The 27688-nt window shown below is 38.1% G+C and overlaps 1 protein-coding gene across 2 annotated transcripts in view; it reads left to right on the top strand.

Annotated features, from left to right (window-relative positions):
• tbc1d12 (TBC1 domain family member 12) overlaps window positions 1-27688 on the top strand; it is a 63386-nt gene that overhangs the window by 21987 nt on the left and 13711 nt on the right. The window contains exons 2-5 of one of the 2 annotated variants that reach the window (XM_016995331.2): window positions 4342-4465; window positions 16858-16914; window positions 24551-24666; window positions 25896-25978. In XM_016995331.2, the coding sequence (XP_016850820.2) occupies window positions 4342-4465; window positions 16858-16914; window positions 24551-24666; window positions 25896-25978 (380 nt within the window). The remainder of the gene's footprint in view (window positions 1-4341; window positions 4466-16857; window positions 16915-24550; window positions 24667-25895; window positions 25979-27688) is intronic. The other variant, XM_062976172.1, reaches the window with a different exon arrangement.

Genomic DNA, 27688 nt, shown 5'->3' with positions numbered 1-27688 from the left:
TATATGATAGTGGGATGTTCATATTTAGAGCAGTTTACTTTGTAATTCTGTTAGGATTATAATTAGCATGTAGAGCCAGGGAACAGGAGATGATGACGATGTTGATAGAGACATGCATCAACTTCTGATTTTGAAAAATTTCCCATGGAACTTGTCCTTCCAGTTTTACTATGTATACAGCCTCACTGCCAGTATGCCTATACATGGGATCGGATTTCTGTAAACATTTTATATTGAGTATAAAGTGTATCAGGGTACACTGAAGTTGTTAACAGTTTCAACAATGTAAACCTTTAAAGAAAAAGTAGAACTGGAAAATTTCCAAAAAATGTCCCATGCTCTCAACAATATTTGATTTAATACATTTAGTTTAAAAATTATTTGGAAGCACATTTAAATTTTTTATACAGAAATAATTTTATTGGAATGTTTGTAAAAAAAAAAAGGAAATAAAATAACAAAAATTAACTACACTTGACAGAAAATTATCTAAAGAGAGCTTCATCCAATATACATTATAGAGACAGATTAGCTTTGTTTTGTTGAGGGAAGGATAAGTAGTACTTGATTCAGTATAACTATATATATATATATATATATAACTTACAAACACAATATTTTGTGAAAGAAAAACAAATTTAGCTGTTACCACTATAGTTTGACTATGATTATCTACTTTGAAGAATAATATAAACATAGTATCCCATATTTAACCCATCTAACGTGGCTGATTGCAGTAAAAGAGTCTAAACTCCCAATATAGTTTGTTGATTAATGTTCCCTTGCTGCTCTCTTCTGAAAAGTTGCTGATTTTTCAGGTTGTCATGCTGATGCGGAAAGTTTCCCGTTGGCCCTGACAATATGTGAATGCAGAGGCAGCTCTATTCCATAAATGTTGAGAAACATGGTTCAGCTTTTTCTAAGTAGCATACATTCAAACCCTCATATCTGTGTGAAATTTGTTCCCAATTGGACTGCAATTATCGGAAACTGGAGATATGATTTAACACAATTAAATTAGCTTACATCATATTCAAGCATACTAGACCAGTGTTCCTCTCTAGGAAACACTAGGGGTCCTTCAAATAAACTCTATGGCAACATCCAGAAGAAACATGCCATATTAGGACAGGTGAGTAAAACAACAGATACGGGTTCTGAGCTTACAAAGTTTTAACTGTACATACCAATTAAGTTATTGTAAATTAGTATGATAGTTGAATCCTAAAATTACTTAGTGGTCTGGAACCTATTGAGCTTTCTAGATACAAATTGTGCTAAAAGATGCTTTCATTAGGTTTTGTTTGTGGAGAGAGGGCCTTGTTGGCCGTGGCCCCCCGGCTCTGGAACTCCCTCCCTAGGGAGATCAGGTTGGCGCCTTTAAGAAACAACTCCTTTAAGAAACAACTGAAAACTTGGATGTTTAGGTTGGCCTTTAGAGAGTCTGCCATTGGATAACCAGCCTCATTATAATTCTATTCTGAATTTTACTCAGTCCCTCTTATCTGGGTATTTTAATCTAATGATTCTATCTTTATATCACCCCACCTATGAAGTCCCCCCACCTATGAAGTTTGACTGAATTGTATTGGTATTATTTGAGATTATTTTGATATTATTACTGTTGTATTAACTTTTGTTTTATTACCTTATTGTGTTTTAACCTGTGTATATTGTGCTAATGTATTTGTGTTGTTACTCTTGTAACAATGTGAGCCACCCCGAGGGGAGATGGTGGTGGGGTATAAATAAAGTTTTTATTATTATTATTATTATTATTATTATTATTATTATTATTATTAATAGCCTATATGGTATTCATATCTATCTATCTATACACATAATCAAAGTGAAAATCTGTATGTGTGTCTGCTCACACAGACAGTCTCCGGCCTCCACAAACAGGCTGTAGTTCCCAGTGCTGAGTCACTCCCTCCCAGGATATTGCAGGTTACAGTGAACACATCCCAGTGTTCCTTTCTCTCTCCATTCGCATGACCCTGCCCACAGCCTCTCCCTTAACCCTTTCCTACCAATTTCTATGACACACAGCAAATAGAGGAATTGATCAGCAACCGAAAATACTAGAGAGGTTTGGGGAGAATTCACCATGATTTATAGGAGTTGTAGGGACTGTGATATTTAGTTCACCTGGAATCTAAGAGCACTCTGAACCCCACCAATGATGGACCTGGAATTAACTTGGCACACAGATGCAACATGGCCTGATTTGCATACTGGCGGAGTTTGGGGGTGATTGACCTTGACACCCAAGAATTATGGTTCACCCATATTCATAGAACAGTTGAACCCATCTGATGACGGGCCTGGACCAAACTTGGCACATAAATTCAACATGGCCAACTGGGACTACTGGTGGACTTGGGAAGTGATTGACCGTTATCTCTGGGAGTTACAGTTCATTTGTATTCTGTGAGCCCTCTGGACCTCACCAATGACAGATCTGAACCAAACTTGGCATATGGACACAACATGGCCAGCTGTGAATACTGGCACGGTTTTGGGGCGATTGCCCTGGCAATCTGAGAATTGTAGTTCACCCTTATCCAGAGAACACTGAACCCAGCTGATGACGGATCTGGACCAAATTTGGCACCCAGACCCAGCATGGCCAACAGTGAATACTGGGGGAGTTTTGGGAGGGTTAACCCAAGATTTTTGGGAATTGCAGTTCACCCACATCCTTATGCATTTTCTAATGGGAACATTCATAAAACACAATAGGAAAGATTAAGTTTTTTTCTAAGAAATAGTGTAACATATGACCAAACTTATATTACCTAAAATCCAAAAACAAACAAGGCCCTTTTCAAATAACCCGGGCATCACTGGGTACCCAAGCTAATATTCAATAAAACAAAGCTGAAGCTGAGGCCACAGAACAGCCTCTTTGCTGTTAAATATGTATCTAATGGCATGTAAGATACTTTTTTGGGGTAGCTATCAGACTGCTATGCAAAATGTGGACAAGGAGAGTTATGGCTACTTTTCAGAAAAAGGGTGTTCCTCTTGCAACAGAAAGAATAGTGGATTGCACAACTGGCATAAATGCTTGCAAAACGATATAGGCAATTGCAGATACATAACGACACTAATTGCACAAAATCAGTTTCATGTTACTTCAGAAGTAACATGAAGTAACATGTCCATACAAGTTGCAGCCATCAAGTATTAGATACTGTTTGTTCTCTGGAAACTTATGCATGTGTTTTTAATGTGTATGAGTTTAATGTTCAATGTGGGTGCACCTGAAACTTTCAGAGACAGCTATTAGATTTCAGGAACCAAAATGAGTTAAAACCAAACTACTCCATAGTTCATTAACCCTTCTTATGTATAGCTCATATGTATGTATGTGGTTAAACACTTATACAAGACATTGGTGTTTTACCAAATGGTATAGCTCTTACTTGTGTATAGTGATAATTGTCCTCATACTCAAGTGATAGACTAAGTTCAGTCAAAGAGTTATCTTTAAAGTGTATGATTTATTTATGTTAATTTAACCATTATTAAAACAAAAATCTCTGCCATTAACTAGTAAAACTAGAAAATGGGCATTTTTCAGTTCTAGAATTAATAGATTCAAGTCGGCTTGTTTGTTTTGCTACTATACTAGTAGTAAAGTTTATTGTTTTGTATAGGTCATTCACATACAAAACAAATTCATTCAATTAAAAAGTATAGCATGGAATGAATAGCATATAAATCAAGACTACAGGCAGTCCCCAGGTTACAAACAAGATAAATCTGTAGGTTTGTTCTTAAGTTGAATTTGTTTGTAAGTTGGAGTAGGTAATTTTAAATTGTAACTCCATCCATATGTGTGTGTATATGTGTATATGTATGTGTATGTACACATACTTTGGATAGCATAGGGAAGGGTTAACACCCCTGTGGTGTTAGTTTTACTGGCTGTGCCCCTATTCAAAAGATTTCACCTCACTTTCTGTCCCTGTGATGATTGGATTTCGAAAAACTTAGCTTGTGGAAACAAGAATTGTTGATAAAGCCTCAATGTAGACACCTTTTCTCCCATAATAACTCTTTCAGGAATGAATTTTCCTTCCTAGTGATAGATTTCTATCACTTTGTGTTTTCTCACCCCTGTTCTTGACTGTGAATAATTTGTAAATTGGATGTTTGTAACTTCCTGTACTATGACTTCCTGTACTGTAAAACACTGAAAAAGTTTAAAACACTTCAATATGAAAGCAATGCTGTGGTTAGATTTGAACAATCATCTGCAATATCAACAAATTGTTTTGGTAGCAGGGCAGATATGTCTCAAATTAAAAAACAACAACCTTTTTCTTACAGAAACTTCTTTACCAAAAGGACAAAGGAACTCAAACCTGCTGTCCACAGTGCTCCTGGCTGGAAGTTGTTTGGAAAAGTCCCACCAAAAGAGAACTTGCAGAAGGACTCCAAAATAATTCAACAGGTGAATATGTATAGTATGGTATTTCAGAAGTGCATGTCTTATCATGTCCCCCAAATTTGGGAAGCAGATTTCTTGAGGTAAACTATTTTTATTCATTTCAACCATTTGTATCTTCAAAGAATTCTCAGAGTGACTAATAATAACTGCAACTCATTATAACTGTAGTTGATAATAGTTTGGGCTATGCTTTTTTGCTTTCAATTATTACAGAAGCAAAGAAAATCCTGATTATTTCTTGATAATGGCAGTACCATTATTCAATGCCATCAAAATGCTGAAAGTCCTTTATTTGACAACACTAACAATAATATGAGCCCCTGGTGGCATAGTGGGTTAAACCACTGAGCTGCTGAGCTTGCTGACTGAAAGGTCAGCAGTTTGAATCCGGGGAGCGGGGTGAGCTCCCACGATTAGCTCCTGCTTCTACCAACCTAGCAGTTTGAAAACATGCAAATGTGAGTAGATCAGTAGATATTGCTCCGGTGGGAAGGTAACGGCGCTCCATGCAGTCATGCCGGCCACATGACCTTGGAGGTGTCTACGGACAATGCAGATCTCTTCGGCTTAGAAGTGGAGATGAGCACTAACCCCCAGAGTCAGACACAATTAGATTTAATGTGAGGGTAAAACCTTTACCTTATCTATAATATAATCTGTATGTCTCTGGCAATGGGAGTTATGGAAAAACAAAACATATTGTTTTGTAGCCGAACAGAACCTTGGTGCAATTTTAAAATGTTATCTGATCATACGGTCCACAAGATTTTTGCAATAAAGGAAATTATATTGATTGAGATAGTAGATTTCTGTGCTTGCAGTATATATGTATATTAAACAAAACCATATATTTGAATCTCAGAGATGCTGTGCATATTTCTCACAAATTCCTGTTATACAAAGAGGGATTTACTTCTGCATAAACATGTATGAGATTGGCCTGTAAATGTGTGGAATAGGGTGTGGAATTTTTGGCTAGATTTGCCTTGTGGCTCCCCACCTCCTTATCCCCTTATTTTTTCCTTTTGTAACCTGTCTTTAGCAAATAGACTTTGATGGGAAGTCCCATTTGCACAAAGGGGAACTCCCCAAACCAAATTGCTGCATGAGGGCATTTTGGAGGAGAATCGGGTAAAAAGACAATATGCAATCCTTTTTGTGCCCAGCTTCCATTGCCTTCGCTGTGGTATTACTGCTCTGGGTATATAATATCAACCTCAACTAGATATTGCCTGATTTTTATATGGTCCTGATTAATTATTAGATGGGGCTTAGTGAGGATCTCATCAGAATCGTATCTGAAACTCTGGAGAACCTCTGGCAGTCACAGTTTTTAGTATTGGGCCAGTTGGGCTTGTGGTTAGTATAAGGCAGCTTCTTGTAGTCTAAATATGCTTAGATAAATATATCAAAGGGAATGTCCTCTCCACGTAACCTGTAGAGACTTATATGTGTAATTACACATGTGCAGTTTCAGCATCCTGTGATAAATAGAAGTGGGTCGGGGAAATGTTTAATGAACACCCCTTGTATAATTTATTTTAAAAGAACAAAACAAAAAGTTTCAGTCATGCAAAAGTACACAATAAAATATTGTGTACTTCAGTTGTTTGATTTGTTGTCAAAGGTTTTCATGGCCAGAATCACTGGGTTGCTGTGAGTTTTCCGGGCTTTATGGCCATGTTCCAGAAGCATCCCCCCTGATGTTTTGTCTCACAACCTCTGAGGATGTCTGCCATAGATGTAGGCGAAATGCTTCTGGAACTTGGTCATACAGCCCAGAGAAGTCACAGCTACCCAATTGTTTGATTGTTTCTTTTTTAATAATTAAATTTTATTTTGACAAGTTAATTAAAAACCTACATATAAACATACAAAAAAGGTAAAAATATTTTTTCTAGAATTAAAAAACATACTATTACATTCTAAACACCAAAAACATTAACTACATACAGTCAACATTATCTAATCTAAGGGCTTTACATTGTCTGTCTGATTATTAAGTCTCTCAATTTTCTACACCCATTAAGTGAAAAAGAACCATTATTGCAACCTTTTCCCACATGACAGTGTTCTAATCCAAAAAATTAGTGATAGAAGGTTGACCCCATCTTTGCTAGAGGAACAGTTGTTTTTATGTATGTGTTAAACATGTGCAGTGCCTGTAATTCACTGGAAACCAATGGTAATTAATTTCTGAGTAATCAGATATTACAGATCATTTGTATATACTACATCAAGGTATTAGTATCTTTATAATGGTGCATATCTGTTGATTAACTGTCCTGCAGAAGTCCAGAAATTAATCATTTTAAGAGATAAAAAAATTGTTGAAATATGTTCATTTCATAATAGCATAATGCTGATATTGCTATTGTCAGTTCTTGCTGATTATCCATTTCTATATTAGCTAGTAGATAAGGTTTTCTACTAATCGCTATTGAGTAATTTCTGATTGTGATATTTGTTATGCAGCACTGTCGTGAACTTGTAGTCCCTTGTAGTACTTGCTGAATCCTGTACTGCTGTTACCAAATTTCTGTTCTTAAATAGCTGTGACAGTGGATAATGTCAGATTTAGCTGTCAAGAAATGTAATTTATTATTGTATTCTAGCAGTGTATCTCTTACCTTCACTGGTATTTGTTATAGTAATGAATGTAATTTTTGTTCTTGATCTAGTTTGTGGCACATAGAGCTGCATCAGTTTTAGATCTGACTGTCACCTTCATAATACTCTAGGAAAACTGTAAATTGGACAAAAGTATTTATTAAAGGGGTAACAAAAAAGTATGCAGCTTGCTTTTTATGGCGAGATCAGAAAAAGTGATTGGTAAAGTGCCTTTTCATTATGAACAGCTTGATAAGGCTAACATTTTTTAACCTTATTTTAAAATTATGGTTCACCTTTCCCTGATCCAATTGCTTTAAAAATCGCAACCTTTTCTGTTTCTCGTAGTCTGCTCTCATTTTTTCTGTTAAAAGATTCTACTTCCAGTCCTTAGTTACTACTCTTGAAACAGTTAGTAAGCAGTCCCTACAACTGATAGCTTTGTTTAGTCTATGGTGTTTCAGAATAAAAACTGAAGCAGAATGTGGTTAATACGAAATCAACTTAAGTGCATTGTGGATATTAAATATAACTTTCTTGGTTATGGATTTGTAAACAAATGCATTTAGAGGACCCAGGTCACTCCTGCCTATGGCGCTCACCTGTTGAAGATATAGGAAGGAAGTGATTTTTGTTAATTCATCCATGTCCATGTTCCTGACAACTGTTTTGGAACTATGAAGCCTGGAAAATTATGCTGGAGGCTGCAAAAAGAGGAATCTGTCAAACTTTGCTCTCCTTCCTTTTATCAGTGTATCTCAATCCTTTCATAGAAGACCAAGCCTGGATCCAATCCCCAGTTACACTGAATTTTAATCCACTGGGCCACTACATATATTCTTTGTACTGTCATCAGTTCTATCATAAAAAGTAATATTCGTGTTTTAAGTAAAATTAAGAACCTTACGGTTTGTGTATTTATGGCTCAGTTTTAATCATTTGGTGTTTTTGTTACATATTGTCCTCTTTTTTTGATGACTCTATTTGTTTTTCATCTTCTGAAATGTATGATCTCTAGTGCTATATGCATGTGGATGGTTTAAACTGCTCACCCAAATGATAGAGGTCAGGTTTTAGAGAGACATTGCTCTTACCCAACCTTTCCGCTTTCAACACACACTAATTGAGGTTTCTGTAACTTCCAGGGGAATGGCTGGACTGTTTGCAGCTTTCTGGACACTATACCTATCCAGTGGAACTCTCCATCAGCAAAGGGTCATCTACCCTATTCTAACCTCCTTGGAATAACTGAGTGGTCAGGGCTGCAGTTTAAGTCATTTTGGTCTCACTTGCCAAAATACTCTGTGAAATATATTTCACAGAATGCATTCTGACAGTAATTGTTTTGCCCTCTGAAATGGTCATCTGTAGATAGTTGAATGTACAAAATGCAATTTTTGATTACATAGCAAAATGTTACTTTGCTTTGATAATTTTTCTATGGGTGCCTCTCGCCACTCAAGCATTCACTGTTTCATTACATCAGCCATTTAAAAACTGGTAAAGAGCATAGGCTGAATCTAGTTGGACTCCAACCAATGGCATCATCCTTTGAGATCTGCCAAAATTCACTGGGTGGGGGGGCAACAGAACAAAACAGGAAAAGGGTGGGTGGCTTGATAATTGCCAAGTAAGGAAGAGAAGTTCTACCTCTGTAAAAACAAGAAAGAGCATACATAGTCATACCTTTGACGTGCACTTATATATGTAATTAACATAATATCTGTTGTTGTATATTTGTACTCTCCGTTTTTGATGTTGATTCGCCTTGTCCCCTTCCACCCCAAAAATCCAATACTTCAACCCTTGAAATATAATTATCACAGTTGCCAATAGTGAGGGATTACCTTCTGATCATCATGATGAATTCTTTCCCACCCTCATCCACCCAAATGTTGGAGCTTATTTTTATTAAATTTGGCGAAATCAGTTTATTTGTATCTTGACCTTTTCACTGAGAGTCAGACACAAGGCAGTTTTGTCGCAAATGCAATGCAGAATTATTTATTTATTTATTTATTTACAGCATTTATATTCCGCCCTTCTCACCCCGAAGGGGACTCAGGGCGGATCACATTACACATATAGGCAAACATTCAATGCCTTTTAACATAGAACAAAGACAAGACAAACATAGGCTCCGAGCGGGCCTCGAACTCATGACCTCCTGGTCAGAGTGATTCATTGCAGCTGGTTGCAGCTGGCTTGCTCTCCAGCCTGCGCCACAGCCCGGAATTAGACAGTTGTTCAGGTTCAACCCAATAAGCACTGCTAATAGTAGTTAATTTCCTTTAGGAAGAGTATCGGAGCAGTGATGTCAACAATAGCAACATAACAAAATTCCTAGATGAAAAAAAAATCCAAATGAAATCCCTATGGATAGGATTACAATAGCACAATTAGGGAAAAATGATGTTACTTTAAACATTTTGTTTTGACCTAGGAATGCAGGTGGATGAGGGCTTTCTTCAGCACTTTACATCTGACACTTTCCCTTTATGTGGAAATTAGTTGCAATTCAAAGTCAGCAATTTAACTTCCTCTTTTTAAAAAAAAATGCTCAGTTTTTTCCCACTGTCATCTCTTCTTTATTTTATTTTCCACAGAGGAGCATACATCTCTACACGTGCATATAATTTGAGGATCACTAGATAATTGCATAACTTGCTCAATATTGAGAACCAGTTTAATTGCAGCTAAATAGCATTAGTCATGGGAATATGGGGCAAGATAATTAGATGAGGATATCCAAGGAGGTTTTGTGATCATGGTCTTTGTTTAGTATCTCTCACTAGATCAGCAAAGACAACTGGAAAGCAAAAAAAAAAATAAAAAAATTCTTGGGGCCCTTCCACAAAGCCATATAACCCAGAATATCAAGCCAGAAAATCCCACAATCTGCTTTGAACTGGGTTATCTGAGTCCACACTGCCATATATTCCAGTTCAAAGCATAAAATGTGGGATTTTATTTAGCTGTGTGGAAAGGGCCTAAGGCTCTGCTGTGTCTTTTCTTAGGACAGGCATTCTCAAACTTTTTCACCTGCGGATCCCTTTTTGAAGCAAAAGTTTTTCCTGGAGCCTCAAGAAATATTTATATATAATATGAGTCCCCTTCGGGAGAGATAAAACAGGGTACAAATAAACATAATGATAATATATAATGTATATATATCAGGCATGGGCCGGGCCAGTGGCCGATGGATGGAGAGTGTTTGTGTGAACTACCATATATACTCGAGTATAAGCCGACCCTAATATAAGCTGAGGCACCTAATTTTACCACAAAAAGTGGGGAAACTTATTGACTTGAGTATAAGCTGAGGGTGGAAAATGCAGCAGCTACTGGAAATTTTCAAAATGAAAATAGATCGCAATGAAATTATATTGAGGCATCAATAGGTTAAAGGTTTTTGAATATTTAACGTATTTCAAAGAAAAACTGTAAACTTGCTCTGGTAGTGGAAAAGTAGGGTCAACAAAAACAATATGGTATTAACAATAACATAATAATAATAACAACAACAATTCTTCATTTTTACCCTGTCCTATCTCCCATGGGGACTCAGGCCAGCTTCCAACATAGTAACAGGCAAACATTCAGTGCCTATATAAACAATGCAGAGCTAGATATAGATCTATAATTATATATACTAATTTCACATATGCATTTTCCCCTGAAACGTTTTCAAATCCTCTCTCTATATATGTGCATTTCCCTCCAGCAATATTTGCAAGCCCTACGTATCTGTATTCATATATATCTATCTAGACATCTCTCTCTATATAATTATATCTATATAGGATTTGCAAAGACTTGCAAACATATGAGGCGAAAATTCATATATAAAATAATGTATACACACAGATACAGATATACAGGTACACTGAAATCTCTAGATATCTATATGTTTATAGGATTTACAAAGACTTGCAAACATATAAGGGGGAAATTCATATATAAAATTAATGTATTTAGATAGATAGATACAAATATAAAGTTACACAGGGATTGCAAAGGCTTGCAGGGGGAAATGCCTATATATCTGTAACAGAGATTAACAAATATTTCAGGGAAAAATGCTTCTATAAGATTAATGGGTGTGTGTATATATATATATATATATATATATATATATATATATATATATATTCTTCCTGACTTGCAAGGGCTGCATTCTCTTTTCAAAATATTCCCTTGGTTAAGAGCGAAGGAGGCTTTGGAAAAGAAATCACTGATAAGGGAAGGTAAGATAAGAGATAAATATATCATATATTGCAAGCAACAGCCTCCAGGCTCCGATTATAAGCCGAGGGAGGATTTTTCAGCTTATAAATAAGGGCTGAAAAACTCAGCTTATCTTCGAGTATATATGGTAATTCATAGTGCAAAAAAAGGAAAGAAAGAACGAACAATACAATGTTTAAAATGAAGAATAATTTTGACTAACATAAACTTAACTGTATTTCAATGGAAGATCCCAAGGACTATCCATTCCAACCCACTTCTGCCGTGCAGGGAAAGTACAATCAAACCACCCTCAACAGATGGCCATCCAGATTTTGTAATAATGGTAATAGTAATAGGAGCAAACCCAAGGGCCACCCAGTACAAACCCCTTCTGCCATGCAGGAAAAGCACAATCAAAGCACTCCCAACAGATAGCTATCCAGCCTTTGTAGTAGTAGTAGTAATAATAATAATAATAATAATAATAATAATAATAATAATAATAATAATAGGAAATTGGCTTAGCAAGGGGGCTGAGGGGAAAAAGCTTTTGATGGCAAGGGGAAGGAAAAAGGCATTTGGCGGCAAGGGAGAAAGGGAGGAGCAAGAAAGAAGGGAAAGCTGGGAGGAAAGAGGAGGAGAAATGCCACCTTAGACTAAAAAATAGAGAAAGAGAGAGAAGAGGAAATAAGGTGGTGCTAGGCCTGGATGGTGGCCATAGAATGACAATCCTTTATGCAAAGGCAAGTAAGCAGGCAGGCAGGGTCAGCGTGCACGCACAATCAGGGCCAGCCCTAGGTATTTTTCAGGTGTACCCAAACAGTATTTTGCCCCCCCCCCCACAAACAATCACTGAAAAATACACTTTATATGTATCTCATATATATGTGTGTGTATGTGTGTGTGTGTGTGTGTGTGTGTACACACACACACACACACACACATACACCGTATCTTTATATATACCATATATGGGACCCAAAATATGATGATGATAATAATAATAATAATAATAATAATATACACTTTATATGTACTATATATATATACTACACACACACACACACACCATATCTTTCTATATAACATATCTTGGGACCCAAGATATTTTAATCCTAATAATTAAATATTTTGTGCATGGAATCAAAATGTGCTATTCTTTTGCGCCCAATGTGTATATATTTAAAAGCCACGTGGGTGATCCTGGGCGCCGGCGGGGTCTTGGAGAGGCTAGGGCTGGTGCCCATCTTGGCCTTGGCCAGAAGGCTGTTCCTCAAGAAGGTGGCCACAGCACAGGACCACAGAGGGGCTCACACTCGAGAAAAGCTGCCTGCCCCAGCCATCGCAAATGGGACCTACACTGCTATAGAATGCAGTTTGGAGCTGCATTGTTCTATGGTCAGTGCAGACTCATACCATGCAGTTTATTCATCATGTTAGAAGCCACCCGAGGGTACAGTTGTAAATTACAGTGGAATGTCCAGAGTGGGAGAAAGAACTCTTTTCTGCTTGATACAAGTGTGAATGTTGCAATTGGCCAGTTTGATTAGCATTAAATAGCCTTGCAGCTTCAAGGTCTGGCTGCCTCCTGCCTAGCGGCATAATTGTTGGGAGGTGTTAACTGGCCCTGATTATTTCATGTCTGGAATTCCACTAGCCCAGAAAAGCCACACCACTCTAAGCTTGAATGTGTCCGGAGAAGGGCGACTAAGATAATCAAGAGTCTGGAGAATAAGCCCTATGAGGAGCGGCTTCAAGAGCTGGGCATTTTAAGCCTGCAGAAGATAAGGCTGAGAGAAGACATGATGGCCATGTATAAATATGTGAGTGGAAGTCATAGGGAGAAGGGAGCAAGCTTCCTTTCTGCTGCCCTGGAGATTAGGATGCAGAACAATGGTTTCAAACTACAGGAAAAGGGATTTCACCTGAACATTAGGAAGAACTTCCTAACTGTGAGAGTTGTTCAGCAGTGGAACTCTCTGCCTCAGAGTGTGGTGGAGGCTCCTTCTTTGGAGGCTTTTAAACAGAGGCTGGATGGCCATCTGTCAGGGGTGCTTTGAATGCTGTTTTCCTGCTTCTTGGCAGGGGGTTGGACTGGATGGCCTATGAAGTCTATACCAACTCTATGATAGAATCATAGAATAGTAGAGTTGGAAGAGACCTAATGGGCCATCTAGTCCAACCCCCTGCTAAGAAGCAGGAAATCTCATTCAGAGCACCCCCGACATATGGCCTTCCAGCCTCTGCTTAAAAGCCTCCAAAGAAGGAGTCTCCACCACAGTCCGGGGCAGAGAGTTCCACTGCCGAACAGCCCTCACAGTGAGGAAGTTCTTCCTGATGTTCAGGTGGAATCTCCTTTCCTGTAGTTTGAAGCCATTGTTCCGTGTCCTAGTCTGCAGGGCAGCAGAAAACAAGCTTGCTCCCTCCTCCCTAGACTTCCCCTCACATATTTGTACATGGCTATCATGTTTCCTCTCAGCCTTCTCTTTTGCAGGCTAAACATGCCCAGCTCTTTAAGCCGCTCCTCATAGGGCTTGTTCTCCAGACCGTTAATAATTTTAGTCGCCCTCCTCTGGACACATTCCAGCTTGTCAACATCTCCCTTCAGCTGCGGTGCCCAGAACTGGACACAGTATTCCAGGTGTGGTCTGACTAAGGCAGAGTAGAGGGGGAGCATGACTTTCCTAGATTTAGATGCTATTCCCCTATTAATGCAGGCCAGAATCCCATTGGCTTTTTTAGCTGCCGCATCACATTGTTGGCTCATGTTTAACTTGTTGTCCATGAGAACTCCAAGGTCTTTTTCGTACATACTGCTGTCAAGCCAGGCGTCTCCCATTCTGTATCTTTGCATTCCATTTTTCTGCATTCGTCCCTGTTGAACTTCATTTTGTTAGTTTCAGCCCATCTCTCTAGTCTGTCAAGATCGTTTTGAATTCTGCTCCTGTCTTCTGGAGTGTTAGCTATCCCTCCCAGTTTGGTGTTGTCTGCATATTTGATGATTGTGCCTTCTAACCCTTCGTATAAGTCATTAATTATTCTATCATCATCATGAAAAGGTGCCTGAGAGAACTGGATCTCTCTGCTGGGAGAGGTGACTCTATCCCTGAGGCTGCCATTAACCCAGAAAAGCCACAGCACTTCCCAAAAAGAGCACCTGCTTGATTTTTGGGGGGCAGGGCTGTGATGAGAAGGGGGGCGAAGCACAGAAGAAGTCAAGGCCCTGCATCCCCAGAGGCCGATCTCTGCATGGGGCCCCTCCCCCTCCCTCCGGGGCCTGCCACTCCCCTTCCCAGTTCTGGCGCAGTCTGAGGGAGAAGGTCTGCTCAGTTGGGGTGATCTGGGAACGGCTCCACCGGGTTTTGCCTCAGACCCGCCCACCCGGTCCCCTCCTTCCCTCCATGCGGCTCCTGTGACAAAGAATACGTGGCTTGGAGGACGTGTGCAGGACAGAGGGAGGGTGTGCGGAGGACTCTCCAGGACTGTGGGCAGTGTGAAACAAAGGGAGGGGGGTATCTCTCCCAGGCCCGTGAGGGAACAGCACATGGCGGGACGGAGGGACGGGAGGGGGCGGGGGGTTATTAGCATGTTACCTGCTTGTGTGTGCGGAATTTGCTTGCTCCCGGATTGATCCCAGCCAGAAGCTGGATCGGCACCGGAAGCTTGGACCCCTGACGTCCCGCAGGCACCATGGGAACCGTAGTTCAGAGTTGGGAGAGGAGGGATTGAAGGGCGGGACACGGGAATTGCCGAGACTGAGTGGATTTGGAGGGCGTAGAAATACTCCCACGGTGGTAGTAGAGATACTCCCACTCTACGCTGGGGAAGGAGTGCCAGTTGACACTTCTACTTTGAGGATGATGATGATGCTAACAACAACAACAACAACAACAACAATAATAATAATAATGCCACTGAATCACTGGGTTGCTGAGAGTATTCCAGGCTGTATGACAACCTTCCAGAAACCTTCCTTTCCAGGTACCTCAACAACGCCCCTAGTGATTTGACACCACCCGCAATCGCGTACTTAGCGTATAGCTTTGGCCGCCTCTGCGCACAATAGTTAGGCTGGACCAGAGTGTGGGGCGGGAGAAGCACAGTGCCCCTCAGTAGAGTACACTTGGAGAAGTGCTGTGCTCAGTTTGATGCTGTGATATTGATTGTATTGCAGGGTGCCTTAAAGCTGCTAACTTGCAGACCTGTTGTCTTGTCTGTTGAAATGAGCACATTAAGACCTATCAGATGTTGAATTGTAGCTGCCATCAGTTTTGCTCTCTATAGCCTATTGTGAGAAATGCTAGGAATTGCAGTCTAGCAACAACTGGAGGTCACACTCTGCTTGCTTCTGGCTTACATTGACTTATTATCAGTATTCGTTCCATGTCCTTTCACCAGATATGCAAGGCTTGGATTTAATTATTAAAGTGCTTCCTCAATAGTATATCCAGCATTTCATGGGTTGCTTCAAGGCAAGGTCTGTGTGTGTGTGTGTATACTGTACTTGTGACAAATTCTATATGGTGCTTGGTTGTAATTGCCCTGATACATTTTTACTGCAATGCTAATTACCTAAGAAAAAAGTCCTGTAAATTAAACTTGAATTCAAAGAGAGTTCTCCTTTGTTAATTTAGTCCCCTAGTTGCTTGTAATGAAGCCTTCATAAATTATGTGAACTGTGTATAGAGTAAAAAAAATCCATGGAATTACCCACTAAGTAGATTTCAGTGCAGAAATTCAACTATAAATTTAGGGAAATTCTTGCAGTACTTTAATAGATGATGTCATAGCTGTGAAACCTGGAGCAATTATCTTTTTTTACAGTTGAGCTCTACTTGAATGAGAGAAAGTGTGTGTGTGTGTGTGTGTGTGTGTGTATGTATGTATGTATAGAGAGAGATGGGGGGGGGGATAACTTGTGAATGGAAGATTACTCTCAACAGAATCCTTAAGGAACAGCTTTTCATAGATGATTACAAGCATATATGTCTTTTGCAAGTACCGAATTCCATGGCTAAAGGTGGCAACAATCACATTTTGGTTACTAGTTTAGATTATAGTGGCCTTCAGGTTTTTGTCAAAAATGTAAAAATACGATTATTGATGAATGAGTAGCAGATTCCATGAACAAAATAAGAGTAATACAGTGGTCTAGAAAATTTTCACAGATGAAACTACTGATAAAAAATGTAGAACATTTGTGTAGCTCAGCATATGATTATCCTTTGCACACATCTTTTCTAGGCACACACACACACACTTCCATAAACTCCTGATATACTGTGACTTCTTTGAACATCCAGAAGGTTGGAAATAGAATTCAGTTGTTATCTTCCATTTATTTCATTTATTTTCTAACACTAGCTTTGAAATTTGGGTGGCTATCTTTACATAATTTACCTTTCTGTTGGTGATGCCTCAGTCTTAACTCGATCTGATGTGCCAGTGTTATATCCAAACTATTAAAACAGATTCTAAGATTTGCATGAAAATTGCTTTGTATTAATGTCTGTCAAATGTATGCTCTAAGGATTTACTTCTGTTTTTCTCATTAGGATGAAAGTTCTGGCAGTGTTGCATCAGTATCTACACCCAATCTATTAAGCACAGGGGTATGCAATTTAATATTTTTTATCACATTCTATGCAATGCATGGGATATTTTTAGCAATCATTGAAATAGAAGGCACATCATATAATAGTAGCATGAGGTAATAGTACTAACTCATTAAACCATTGATACCATTACTAAAAGGCAAATTTTACTCATTTCCCTTCTTCCGTTTATAATATTGATACTGTGCTATTTTCTTTATTTTAAATTTAGTCAGATTTTCTGTTGTAGTCAAGATATACTTAGTCCTGCTAAACTTTCTCCTTTAACATTCTGATCTCCAAGCCTTTAAATACCCTGACAAACTTGACCACATATACGTTATTTCAATGGGTTGACTGTCTCTGCCTGTTCTGTGAAACCACATAATTCTAATGCAATTTTACCAGATGGTAAATATAAATGAAGTGGGTTTTTTTCCTCTTCATGCAACATTTCCCTGGTGCTTTAAGGCCAACTTCTGCCTCTTTCTGCCATGGACAATGGCATGTCATCTTGGAAATGCAGTGCACAATGACTTGCTTGCTAAATTAAAGTATACATATGTATGAATACATTGATTAATTACCTGTGAAATTCAAATGATGCAGTCTATAGTTATTCAAAAAGGATGTGAACTGCTTTGTATACCTATGAACAGGTGCTTTTAGGTACATTTCCAACACAGTCTAACACATCTCAGCTGAAGCGTCATTTAAGTTATATTGCCTCCTAGAAACATTTAATCCTTCAGATTGTATCATTCTTTTGTTGATAATAGCTTTAGAATAATGTGAGAAGAGGATAAGAATTTTATTTTATACTACTCTCTTCAAAATGTGGAAACATCTGCCCTGCTAGAAACAGAATTGGAAATATTCTAGGTTAATACTGAAGGATATTGGCAGATGCAAGCAAGTACAAGTTCCTACAGTTACTCCCTTTATCTTTTAAATCCCTATTCCAACTATGTATAACTTGGATTCCCACCATGCAAATATTAGCTTTTTCTTTGATATTTTTGCCCTGCTTAAAACCTTAGTCAAGAGTTGAAGGGGAAAAACTGATACTCCTGTTAGCATGAATGGAAAAATCAACATTGTGGGATTTATTCAGTTTTGCCATGTAGGACAGAGGGTCAGGGTGAGATGGCAGTTGCAATTTTTTACGATGCTAACATTTGAGTCTCTCAGAATTTAGTTATTGTTGGCATTGAAATGATACTGTTTATTTAGAGAAAATGGAATGTGCTAATGAGTTTACTTCTGCAACTATCTTTTAAATTCCAATTTATCGTGGTAAATATGTTACCACATCATACTACAATTCAAGTTATGCTTTCTAAAATCGTTTTGAACCACTTTGTCAGGTTTTCGGTTTAATATTGAGTTTAATATTGAGTCACCTTTCCTAAAGAGTCAGTGATCCCCACTTCTGCAGTTTGGATTTCTCACTTGTTTATTTCTGTGCAGAATTTCATTTTTGATGTCTGTCTTAGTAGCAATGAATGATTTTGCTATATTTAATAGAGGAAACAGTGAACACAACAGATCTGTACTCCAATTAATTTGTGTCAGGGAAGAATGAGACACTGAGGACCCTGTAATGATGGATGCAGCACTGATTATCCTGGCTGCATATTGGTTACACTGGTGACATCCCATTGCTTTGACTTCTTTCTGTGGATTTTTTTTAGTTTTTTAAAAAATATCTCTTTAGAGGTGGTAGCTTATTTATTAGATAAGTAAAATTTTATTGATGAAGCCAGGCAGTGGTGGAAAACTGGTCTGATTGATAGGGCATTTCCTAGTGCAGTAATGGGCAACCTTTTGAGCTTGGTGTGTCAAAATTCGCCAAAAAACCGAGCATAACTCAGGTGGTGTGTCACTTCGAGAAAAAACCCATAATTTCACAATATTTATAGTTTAAATAACAAAAATGTATAATTGTAATATATAACTCTTTTTAATAAACCAAAAGCTAATTATTTAACTTACCTGCTTAGTGACTTCTTTGTCCATCCATCAGACAGGTTTTTTTGTTGGTCTTGATATTATTTAATTTGTGTGGGGTGCTGTGAAGTAAGATAAATGAGGGGGAGGGGGAATTCTTGAACTAACCTGCTTATTAGTGACTTTTTTGTTCCTGAATTGGATGATGATTGCTGTGGTTATGTGGTTGCTGGTAATGACGATCACAAGGCCCCCAGACATACGTTCCCCGCAGCATTCTGCTGCTCCCTGCTCCGCTGGCCAGAAGTGAGGTCAAAGATCAAGGTCAATGGCCTAACCGGAAGTCCCAGAACTAGATGCTCTGTGCCAGAGTTCTGTTGTTTTGGCCTACAGACCTCTGGCACAGAGTGTCTACACTAGACTACAGCAAATGTTTCATCCTCAGCTCCTGCACCTGGCCGTGCAGGAGCCGAGGATGAGACGTCCTTATTGGCATGCGGTCTCATACTTTGCTGTATGTGGCCGCATGCGACCGCGTGTCATCAAAAATGGCTACGCGTGTCAGTGCTGACACGCATGTCATAGGTTCGCCATCACTGTCCTAGTGCATTTGCCAAGAGCCTAAACATGTTTACAACATACTATAATGGAAACTAAGACAGTCTCTTGTTGCATGCTTAGAATTGAATACAGACACAGATGGGGTCTATACTGCCATATAATCCAGTTCAAAGCAGATAATTTGGATTCAGAAACTGGATTATATGGCAGTGTAAATGGGGCCACAAAGTAGGAGGAAAAACTAATGAAGGAGGAGTATGTAGAACGGTCAGATATTAAAGTTACAATAAATAAAAAAAATCCCAACCCAAGTAGATCTGGTAGGAGTTAGAGAGAACTAGAATGCTGCTACATGTTGAGGATGATGGAGAATGTTATTCAACATATTTGGTGAAGTCCATGGTGGAAAGGACTTCCCTATGGAGTTTTAAAGGTATAGATAATCCTCTTTTGTCATCCTCACCATGAGCTACAGTTACTTTCAGTTGCTTATTATTTCTCTCACATATAACAGAAATAGACAGCTGTGGCACTCTGGATGGTCTTGACTAACTCTCAGTGTCTCTTGTAACTGGGTGTGCTGGCATGGGCTGGTAAGAGTTGCAGTCCACCAATATCTGGTTGCCTGCATTTATAATGGCATGTTAAATAAGATTTGGCAGCTGGATATCTATTCTTGAAAGCCGGTATGTCATACTGCCTAGAAGTGTGTGTGCTGTTAATTTCCTTTTCATTTGCATGTACAGTACTGTCCCATATCCATGGAGGATATATTCCTGGACTTTGCCTGGATGAACCAAAATAATGGATAATAGCAAGCCCTATTGAAATGAGACTTCTGGCCCAAGAATACTATAGAATTATACCGAAGGACCTAGAAAATGCCTAGACAGGACATATTTTGTCAGTCATGGATAAATGAAATAACTGATATTTCTCCCACAAATACAGAACTTGTACTGTACATTACAGCCCCCTTATCCACAGGTTCAATATCCATAGTTTCACTACCATGCTCCAAAAATATACCTCCCTGGAAGTGTTTGTGGACCTCTCTAGGTCTTTCAGTGCTGTTCTGTGATATACTTCTGGCTCAAGTATAAACAAATGTTAGTGTGTGCTGTTAACCATGGTTTCACATGTATATATGAGGTGTTGTGGGACATATTCCCCACAGATACAGGGAATATACAGTATAATCTAGCTTCTTGAAATGAAGCCTCATTGGCACCAAAGCTCCTAAACATTATTCATTATTTTCTTGCCTGATAGAGAAATAACGAGGTAACAATGTTAGCTGAAAGCTTTACCTTGTACAAAATAAATGCTTTTGCTCAGTTGTAAAGCATTCAAAAGAGCTGTCTTTAGGTTTGTCACATGTACCGCAGAATAAACAAGACATTTGTTGTTCACTTTCGTATCCCTCTCCTTCCCTTTATGCATACTAATACTGACAAAACACCACTTCTGTTTGATTTTATGTCTTGATGACAGTGGCAATTATCAAAAATGAGATACCTTCTCAAATAGCTTTGAAGTGCTTACTTAACATTACTTCAGGCAAGGCTGTGTGTAAACTGTATTGTACAGATCCTTGTCCCTATTATGAATTGCAAATAATTTCAAAGCAGGATTAGCACATGAACTTTATGCAAAGTGCAGGAGTTAAATTATAAAACTTTCTTTTCTTAACAGTATGAATATACATAGTCATGACTACAGCTGATAAACCTGGCAAGCATCTACCATTATCTGTTCACTGGCTTGGTTTTTCATTTTTATTACATCCTGTTTCTCAAGTTGAATTTTTAAAAGTGCTGATTGCTTGTAATGTTCTCTGAGTAGACAGTTTTCATATTCTGCTAATTTGATCTTTTGAAAATGTTTTGGAATCTGTCTGTTGGGGATAATGTTTCATTTGATGAATCGTACAGAGTTCCTTATTTTGCAGTATACTATTGACAAAGTACTGGAATTGCTAACATAGACGTTTGTAAGACAGTCTTCTGTGGAGTTTAGTTTAACATTCATCCAAACCAGTTATAAAAATTCCACTGAAGTGCCATAAATAATGCCATTTGACCTCAATTTTAAAAATGGTCTTACCTCTGAGAGGGGAAGAGGAGGAAGGGCCCCAGTTCCAGTGACTCTGCCAGGGCCCCATCATTTTATCCTTAACCTGAACCAGACAGTTGTTTGTCACCTGGGGCCCCTTCTGTACTGCCAGATATTCCAAGTTATCAATGCAGAAAATTCACAGTATCTGATTTGAACTGGATTACCTTAGTCTACACTGCCATATAATCCAGTTCAAAGCAGATAATGTGGATTTTATACAGCTGTGTAGAAGGGGCCTGACTTAGCCAAGTGTTGCTTCCTGCTTCTGCTGCCTCAACAAGCCTGTAGATGTAATAAAACAATCTCTGCAGACAAGATGACTTCTGGGGTTTCTTTGCACTTCTTCTTCATCCCACAGGAAAGATTGCACTGCAAAGCCATGTTGAAAGAAAGAAAAAGTACTTTCATTTAACTGTCCCAATACCCTTCTCTAATGCAACAGTAACGTTGTTATGGCTCAAAGCCAAATAAATATTGCAGTTCCTTTATTACTGCCACTGCAAAAGGAAGGGAGCCTCTGTTTGTTTTAGGTGGTCACATCATAACTAATGAATTAGAAACCACAATAGCAATTCATGAAGGGATGCATTAAATCAGGAGTCCTCAAACTTTTTAAACAGAGAGGCAGTTCATGGTCCCCAAGACATTTGGGGGGGGGAGGATATTATAGTTAAAAAAAATTAATCAAACACTCTGCACATATCTTATTTGTAATGCAAAAAACAATTGAAAGAATAATACAATATTCAACATGAAGAACAACTTTAACCAACATAAACTTACCAGCATTTCCATGGGAAGTATGGGCCTGCTTTTGATTGATGAGATTGTTTTTGTGTGCCTTCAAGTCATTTCAGATTTTGAGTGACCATAAGTCTAAAGTTTAGGGCAGGGACTGGGTAAATGACTTAGCAGGGCCGCATCTGGGCCACAGGCCATAGTCAATATACACTTTCCCCCCAAGACTAGCATGCAGCATGCTTTGTTGGAAGGAAAAATACCGCTAATCTTTTATGCTTTATTCTGAATCTCTGGACACTTGCAGACAATAATTATATCTAAAATAAGTATCTATTTTGCTATGATGCTTTTAAAAGGCTGTACCAGAATTTATTTAGTGAAATATATTTTGGCAAAAGTATTTTTTTCTGAATAAACAGTTTTAGAATATTTTGAGTTGTCACAGTTTAAAGCTGCAATCTTAAACCCATTTGACTGGCGATAAGCCTAATGGAACTCAGTGGGAGTTACTTCTTAGCAGATTGTAAATTTCTGAAAGTAAGATGGAAGCTTTAGAAAAAAATGAAATAGAAGTCTTCATGAGAAAATCTGTGTTCTTCTGAGTGTAATTGATTCTGTGTAGGAACAAATCCAGTCATGTTGTAAAAGACTTTTCAGTTACAAACTAATTGGGTTCTTCACACTTCAAATAAGTGCCTGCAGAATCTAGTGGGGAATTTGAAGTATCTTTAGTGGGAAACTGTATTTGTAGACAGATAGTAATGCCCCCTGATCTCCTTACCCTAAAGATTGATCAGATACCTAGTGCAGAGGTTAATGAAAAACCACTGGAATGCAGTTCTTTGAAACAAAGCTTTCAAAGTATGTTTTTAAGTTACAGTTAATATTTCACCTCAATTTAATATGTTAAGCAGTGGGATGTGTATGTATGCAGACGGGGTAAAACACAGAGCTTAATGTTCTTAGTTATATTTAGTGAATGCTTTGGTCAGACTCACCTGGAATACATTAGGTAGAACTTCTAACAGTGGAACTCACTGCCTCAGAATGTGGTGGAAGTTCCTTCCTTGGAGATTTTTAAGCTGACTGGGGTGTCTATTGGGGATGCTTTGATTGTGCTTTTCCTGCATAGCAGGGGTTGGATTAGGTGGTCCATGTGGTCTCTTCCAACTTTATGATTTTTGATTTTGTGACATTCCTGGCAAATGAGATACTCAAATCAGGAGCTCTATTCATATATAACTGTGAAGAGGCAGGATGTAAACCTGAGACTAAGCCTGCTACAATCAGCCTTCCGCATTTACAGATTTAACTTCTGCAAACTTGATTCATAACTTATTTTATTACATAATAGTTGCCATTGCATAATAGTTGCATCCCCATTTTGGGGGTGGCAAAATTGGAATTCCTCGCATGATAGCCGTATCCTTAGTTCACTCACCCAGGTCAGTGAATGAAGGGTACAACTCCCCTGCGTGCCTCCCCTTTTGGAACTATGGAGGCAGGCACACAGAGGAGTGATGTATAATAGTGCACCCACCCAATAGCTGGATTTTTTTTTCACTGCGTAATAGTCGCAACCAAAAAGGGGATAAAAAGTGTAACTACTATACAAAGAAATACGTTATGTTCTCTCTAGAAATCTCTAGGTCTTTCAGTGTGATTCTATGATCAACTTTCACCAATAGAGTTGTGCTGAAGGATTTGAAGATTCCTAGAGAGAACACCTCTCCAGGAATCTCTAGGCCCTCCAGCATGATTATATAGATTCTTAGAGAGAGGTGTTCTGGCAGAAGTTTACCATAGAGTTATACTGGAGGACCTAGAGATTCCTGGAGAGATTATCTTTCAGGTAAAAAAATAGGACTTTTTATTTGCCGTTTTTCAATTTTCATGAGGGTACTGTGTCCCTAACTCCAGCAAATTAGGAAGGCTGATGGGCTATGTAACAGCACACCATTGTTGAAACCAAATGAGGCAAGTATCCCAGTCAATAGCAGGTTGTTTCATTTCTGCCTTTCCTTCTCTTTGTGTGGATTTTCGAAGAGGTCTAACTTGTGCACTGTTACTCTCACAACTGCACATGCATGGCACCTACTCACACAATTATCAGAAACATATCTCACTCCATATCTTAGAAACTGGTACTGCATGATTGCTGGTAGTAGTTATTTGATGTTGCAGTTGACATTACCTGAGTGACTCACCTTGTAGCTAGTTGCATTGATAGAAGTCTGAACTGTGCTGCAGACATTCTAAACATGGATCACTTAATGTTGTTTAGGAATATGAAGCAAGAACTGGAAAAATGTGTAAACCTGCGCCGCACACAATGAGACGTAGAAACTTTGAATTTGAGCCACTTTCAACAACTGCTCTTATTTTGGAAGATCGACCATCGTAAGTTTTCATGGAATCTTTATATGCAGAATATCAATTTCATGTTCGAGAGTAATATGTTTTTTCAAATATATTCCAGGGATAGTACTAAATGGTTATTGTGCATACTTAAAATGTATTGCTGAGGTAATTATATAAATTTGGTGCTTATGCCACTGGAGTTCTTGAATAGGTTTACAATAAATATTTTTAGACCAGTACTCATTGTGTTTCTGGATATGGGGCACTCAAATCTTTCATGTGTTGTTTTCTGTACATCAGCTTTGGGATTGTTAAGTTTCACTGTGTCTGTTTAGAAACTGGATATGTGCTGGGTAGTGTGGAGGCTTTGGACAGATGGGAAACGAGGTCTCAAAATTATAGCTGTTTGTAGGATCAAGTAGGGAAGATTAAGTAAAACAGGAAGTAGACATACATTTCTTAAAACTAATTTCTGCTATGTTAATTTTGGTAACCAGTGTTTGTAAATAGTTTTATAAATACCAGGATCATTAAATATACAAGTTCCTGGTTGTCTAAAGCAAGTAGTAATTGCCACCAAGGAAGCACCTCTATAACAAATCACACTGTTGTTACACCTCTAACAGACCACCTATTACAATGCAGTCTGAGCCCTGCCTCATGTACAGTGGAGGACCTTCTTACAGCAACACCAGAGGCATTCCAAGTGGCCAGCTGCTGGTCAAATGGCATTTCGTATAATTCCAAGTTTTGAACTTTGTATTTTTATTACAACTGTGCTCTTGGTTTGCTTTAGAAAAGATAAATAAAACCCCTCACTCACTTTAGATAATTGCTTGTTTTAAGTTATCCTGTCTTTAAAATGCCTCACAGGTTCAATACAAAGCTCAAACTTCAGACAAGGGAAAGCAGTGATGGTTGAACTGATAAAATTTTGTTTGGTGTTCTTTTAAGTTCCTTCATTTATTCGCATAGTCCTTCAGATATCCTTATCTCCAAAGTATATAGAACTTTGCAGGTCAAAAACCAGCACCATGAATTGTGCACAGAAGCAAATTGTAAGGATTTGGTATATTCTGGTCAGTGTGCTTTCTATTCCTCATATATATAATTTGCCTGCATCTTGAAAAGTTCTTCTTTTGCAAAACTGGTTATGGTAGCCTGTCTGATTCCCAAGTGGATATTGTTGGAAATAAATAGGCTATGAATTTTATTTCCCATTACTTGGGAAATCAGCTACATTTGTATTTATTGCAGTTTCTTTTTAGGAATCTTCCTGCTAAATCTGTAGAAGAGGCTTTACGTCACAGACAAGAATATGATGAAATGGTGGCTGAAGCCAAAAAGAGAGGTATGGCAACCCTTAACCATTGTAATATTGTGTCCTTTTAAATGTGTTTAGGTATATTATTTTGAGACATGTCTGAGAACATAATGGAATAGAGATGATCCTGGGCTAAAGGGATTGTTTAAAAAAAATACTAAAGTCAATTTTAAATTTAGTGTTTTCCAGATTTTACTTCAGTGTTTACATTTCTGTGTAATGTCATGAACTGAAAAGGAGGAACTGAAAACATGAATTATCACAATTTCTACATTGTTTTCGGTGTGATATTTTGATAGGGCATATAGATATTGATTTACTGGCATGAGTTCATATGAATAAATAAATAGTATTTGCACTGGTCAAAGAAACTGCAAGAGAAGCATGCTAGTTTGCATTTACTAAGAAGAACCACAATTTAGGCATACACTGTTTTCTGGAACCAGTAACTATTCTACATGAAAAAGACGATCATTTCCTCCCAACCTTCAGCAGCTTTTCTCGAAGCAGCCAAATACTTGAGTGGATTCTTTCCCCAACTAAATAGCAATAACCTCCTTACATCAAGATTATGTGAAAATTCGTAGCCCTAAACACTAGATCTTATAAAGGATTTATTTGCCTTCTCCAAAGCTTGTTAGTAATTGATAACAATATTTAGCTGTGAATATTGAATTGCTTCATGTCTTTGAACTCTACTCTGTCAATCTTGTAATCATAAACAATATTTATGGCATCTTAAAGAGAAACAGATTTTTGAAATGGAATTAGCTTTTATGGACTGAACTAAATTTCATCCACCATATTATTCAATATTATTCTCAGTTGGCAAGTATGACTGTAGAGAAGAAATAATAAAGTTGGTATAAAATGCCAACATAGTCATTCATGTTTTTAATTTCAAAATTTGTGATTCAAAACTTTGGCCTTTACATCTCAGATTTTATTGCCATCTAACCTCACCTATTTCTCTTCCTTGCCCCGCTATAAAGACTTGCCAGTTACTCAGAAATGGACTCTATTTCATGGAAGTTTATGCTGTAATCAATGTGCTAGTTTTTAAAAAACCACAAAACATTTTATTCATATAGTTGGACCTAGCACAACTATAAAAGTTGGTGTCATTGATTGAATGTTGGACTAGGACTCAGTCCCCAAGTGTTTTGGCCTACAGCTCCCAGAAATCCCACCCAGATTACCAGTTGTTAGGATTTCTGGGAGTTGAAGGCCAAAACATCTGGGGACCCACAGGTTGAGAACCTTCATAGCTCATTTTAGGGTTGTCGTAATAATGAAATGACTTGTAGGCATGTAATAACAACTACACCCTCTATTGTGCATATTGTAAATGAAATCAGTTTTCAGCCTCCTGCTGCATTGAATCATTACTTACTGAAAATCCACTATGGTTGAATGACACTCATCAATGCTTTGAAATCAGTTTGACTTTCAGTGGCGTTTAATCTAATGTGTTTTGTTGTGGTTCATGCTCTAAGTAGATTCTTGTGAAAGCCTTCCACAAAATTTTGTTCAAATAACATGTTTTCCTGTAACTATGTATATTATACTACTGCTTTTCTCCAAAGTTTCTATAAAGCAATTTCAAGAATTTAGGAAGTATTCTGGGGGAAAATAAAATGAGACTCTGATGATTTAATTACTTTTCATAACTGTAAACAGTCATTATGTCTCCCAAAGGTGGTAGTACAAGGAGATTACAACACTGTAACAAATATA

The sequence above is a fragment of the Anolis carolinensis genome, chromosome 3, assembly GCF_035594765.1.
Source record: "Anolis carolinensis isolate JA03-04 chromosome 3, rAnoCar3.1.pri, whole genome shotgun sequence".
Taxonomy (NCBI): domain Eukaryota; kingdom Metazoa; phylum Chordata; class Lepidosauria; order Squamata; family Dactyloidae; genus Anolis; species Anolis carolinensis.
The sequence above is the reverse complement of the archived record's forward strand: the minus strand, read 5'-3'. Positions and strand labels throughout refer to the sequence as shown.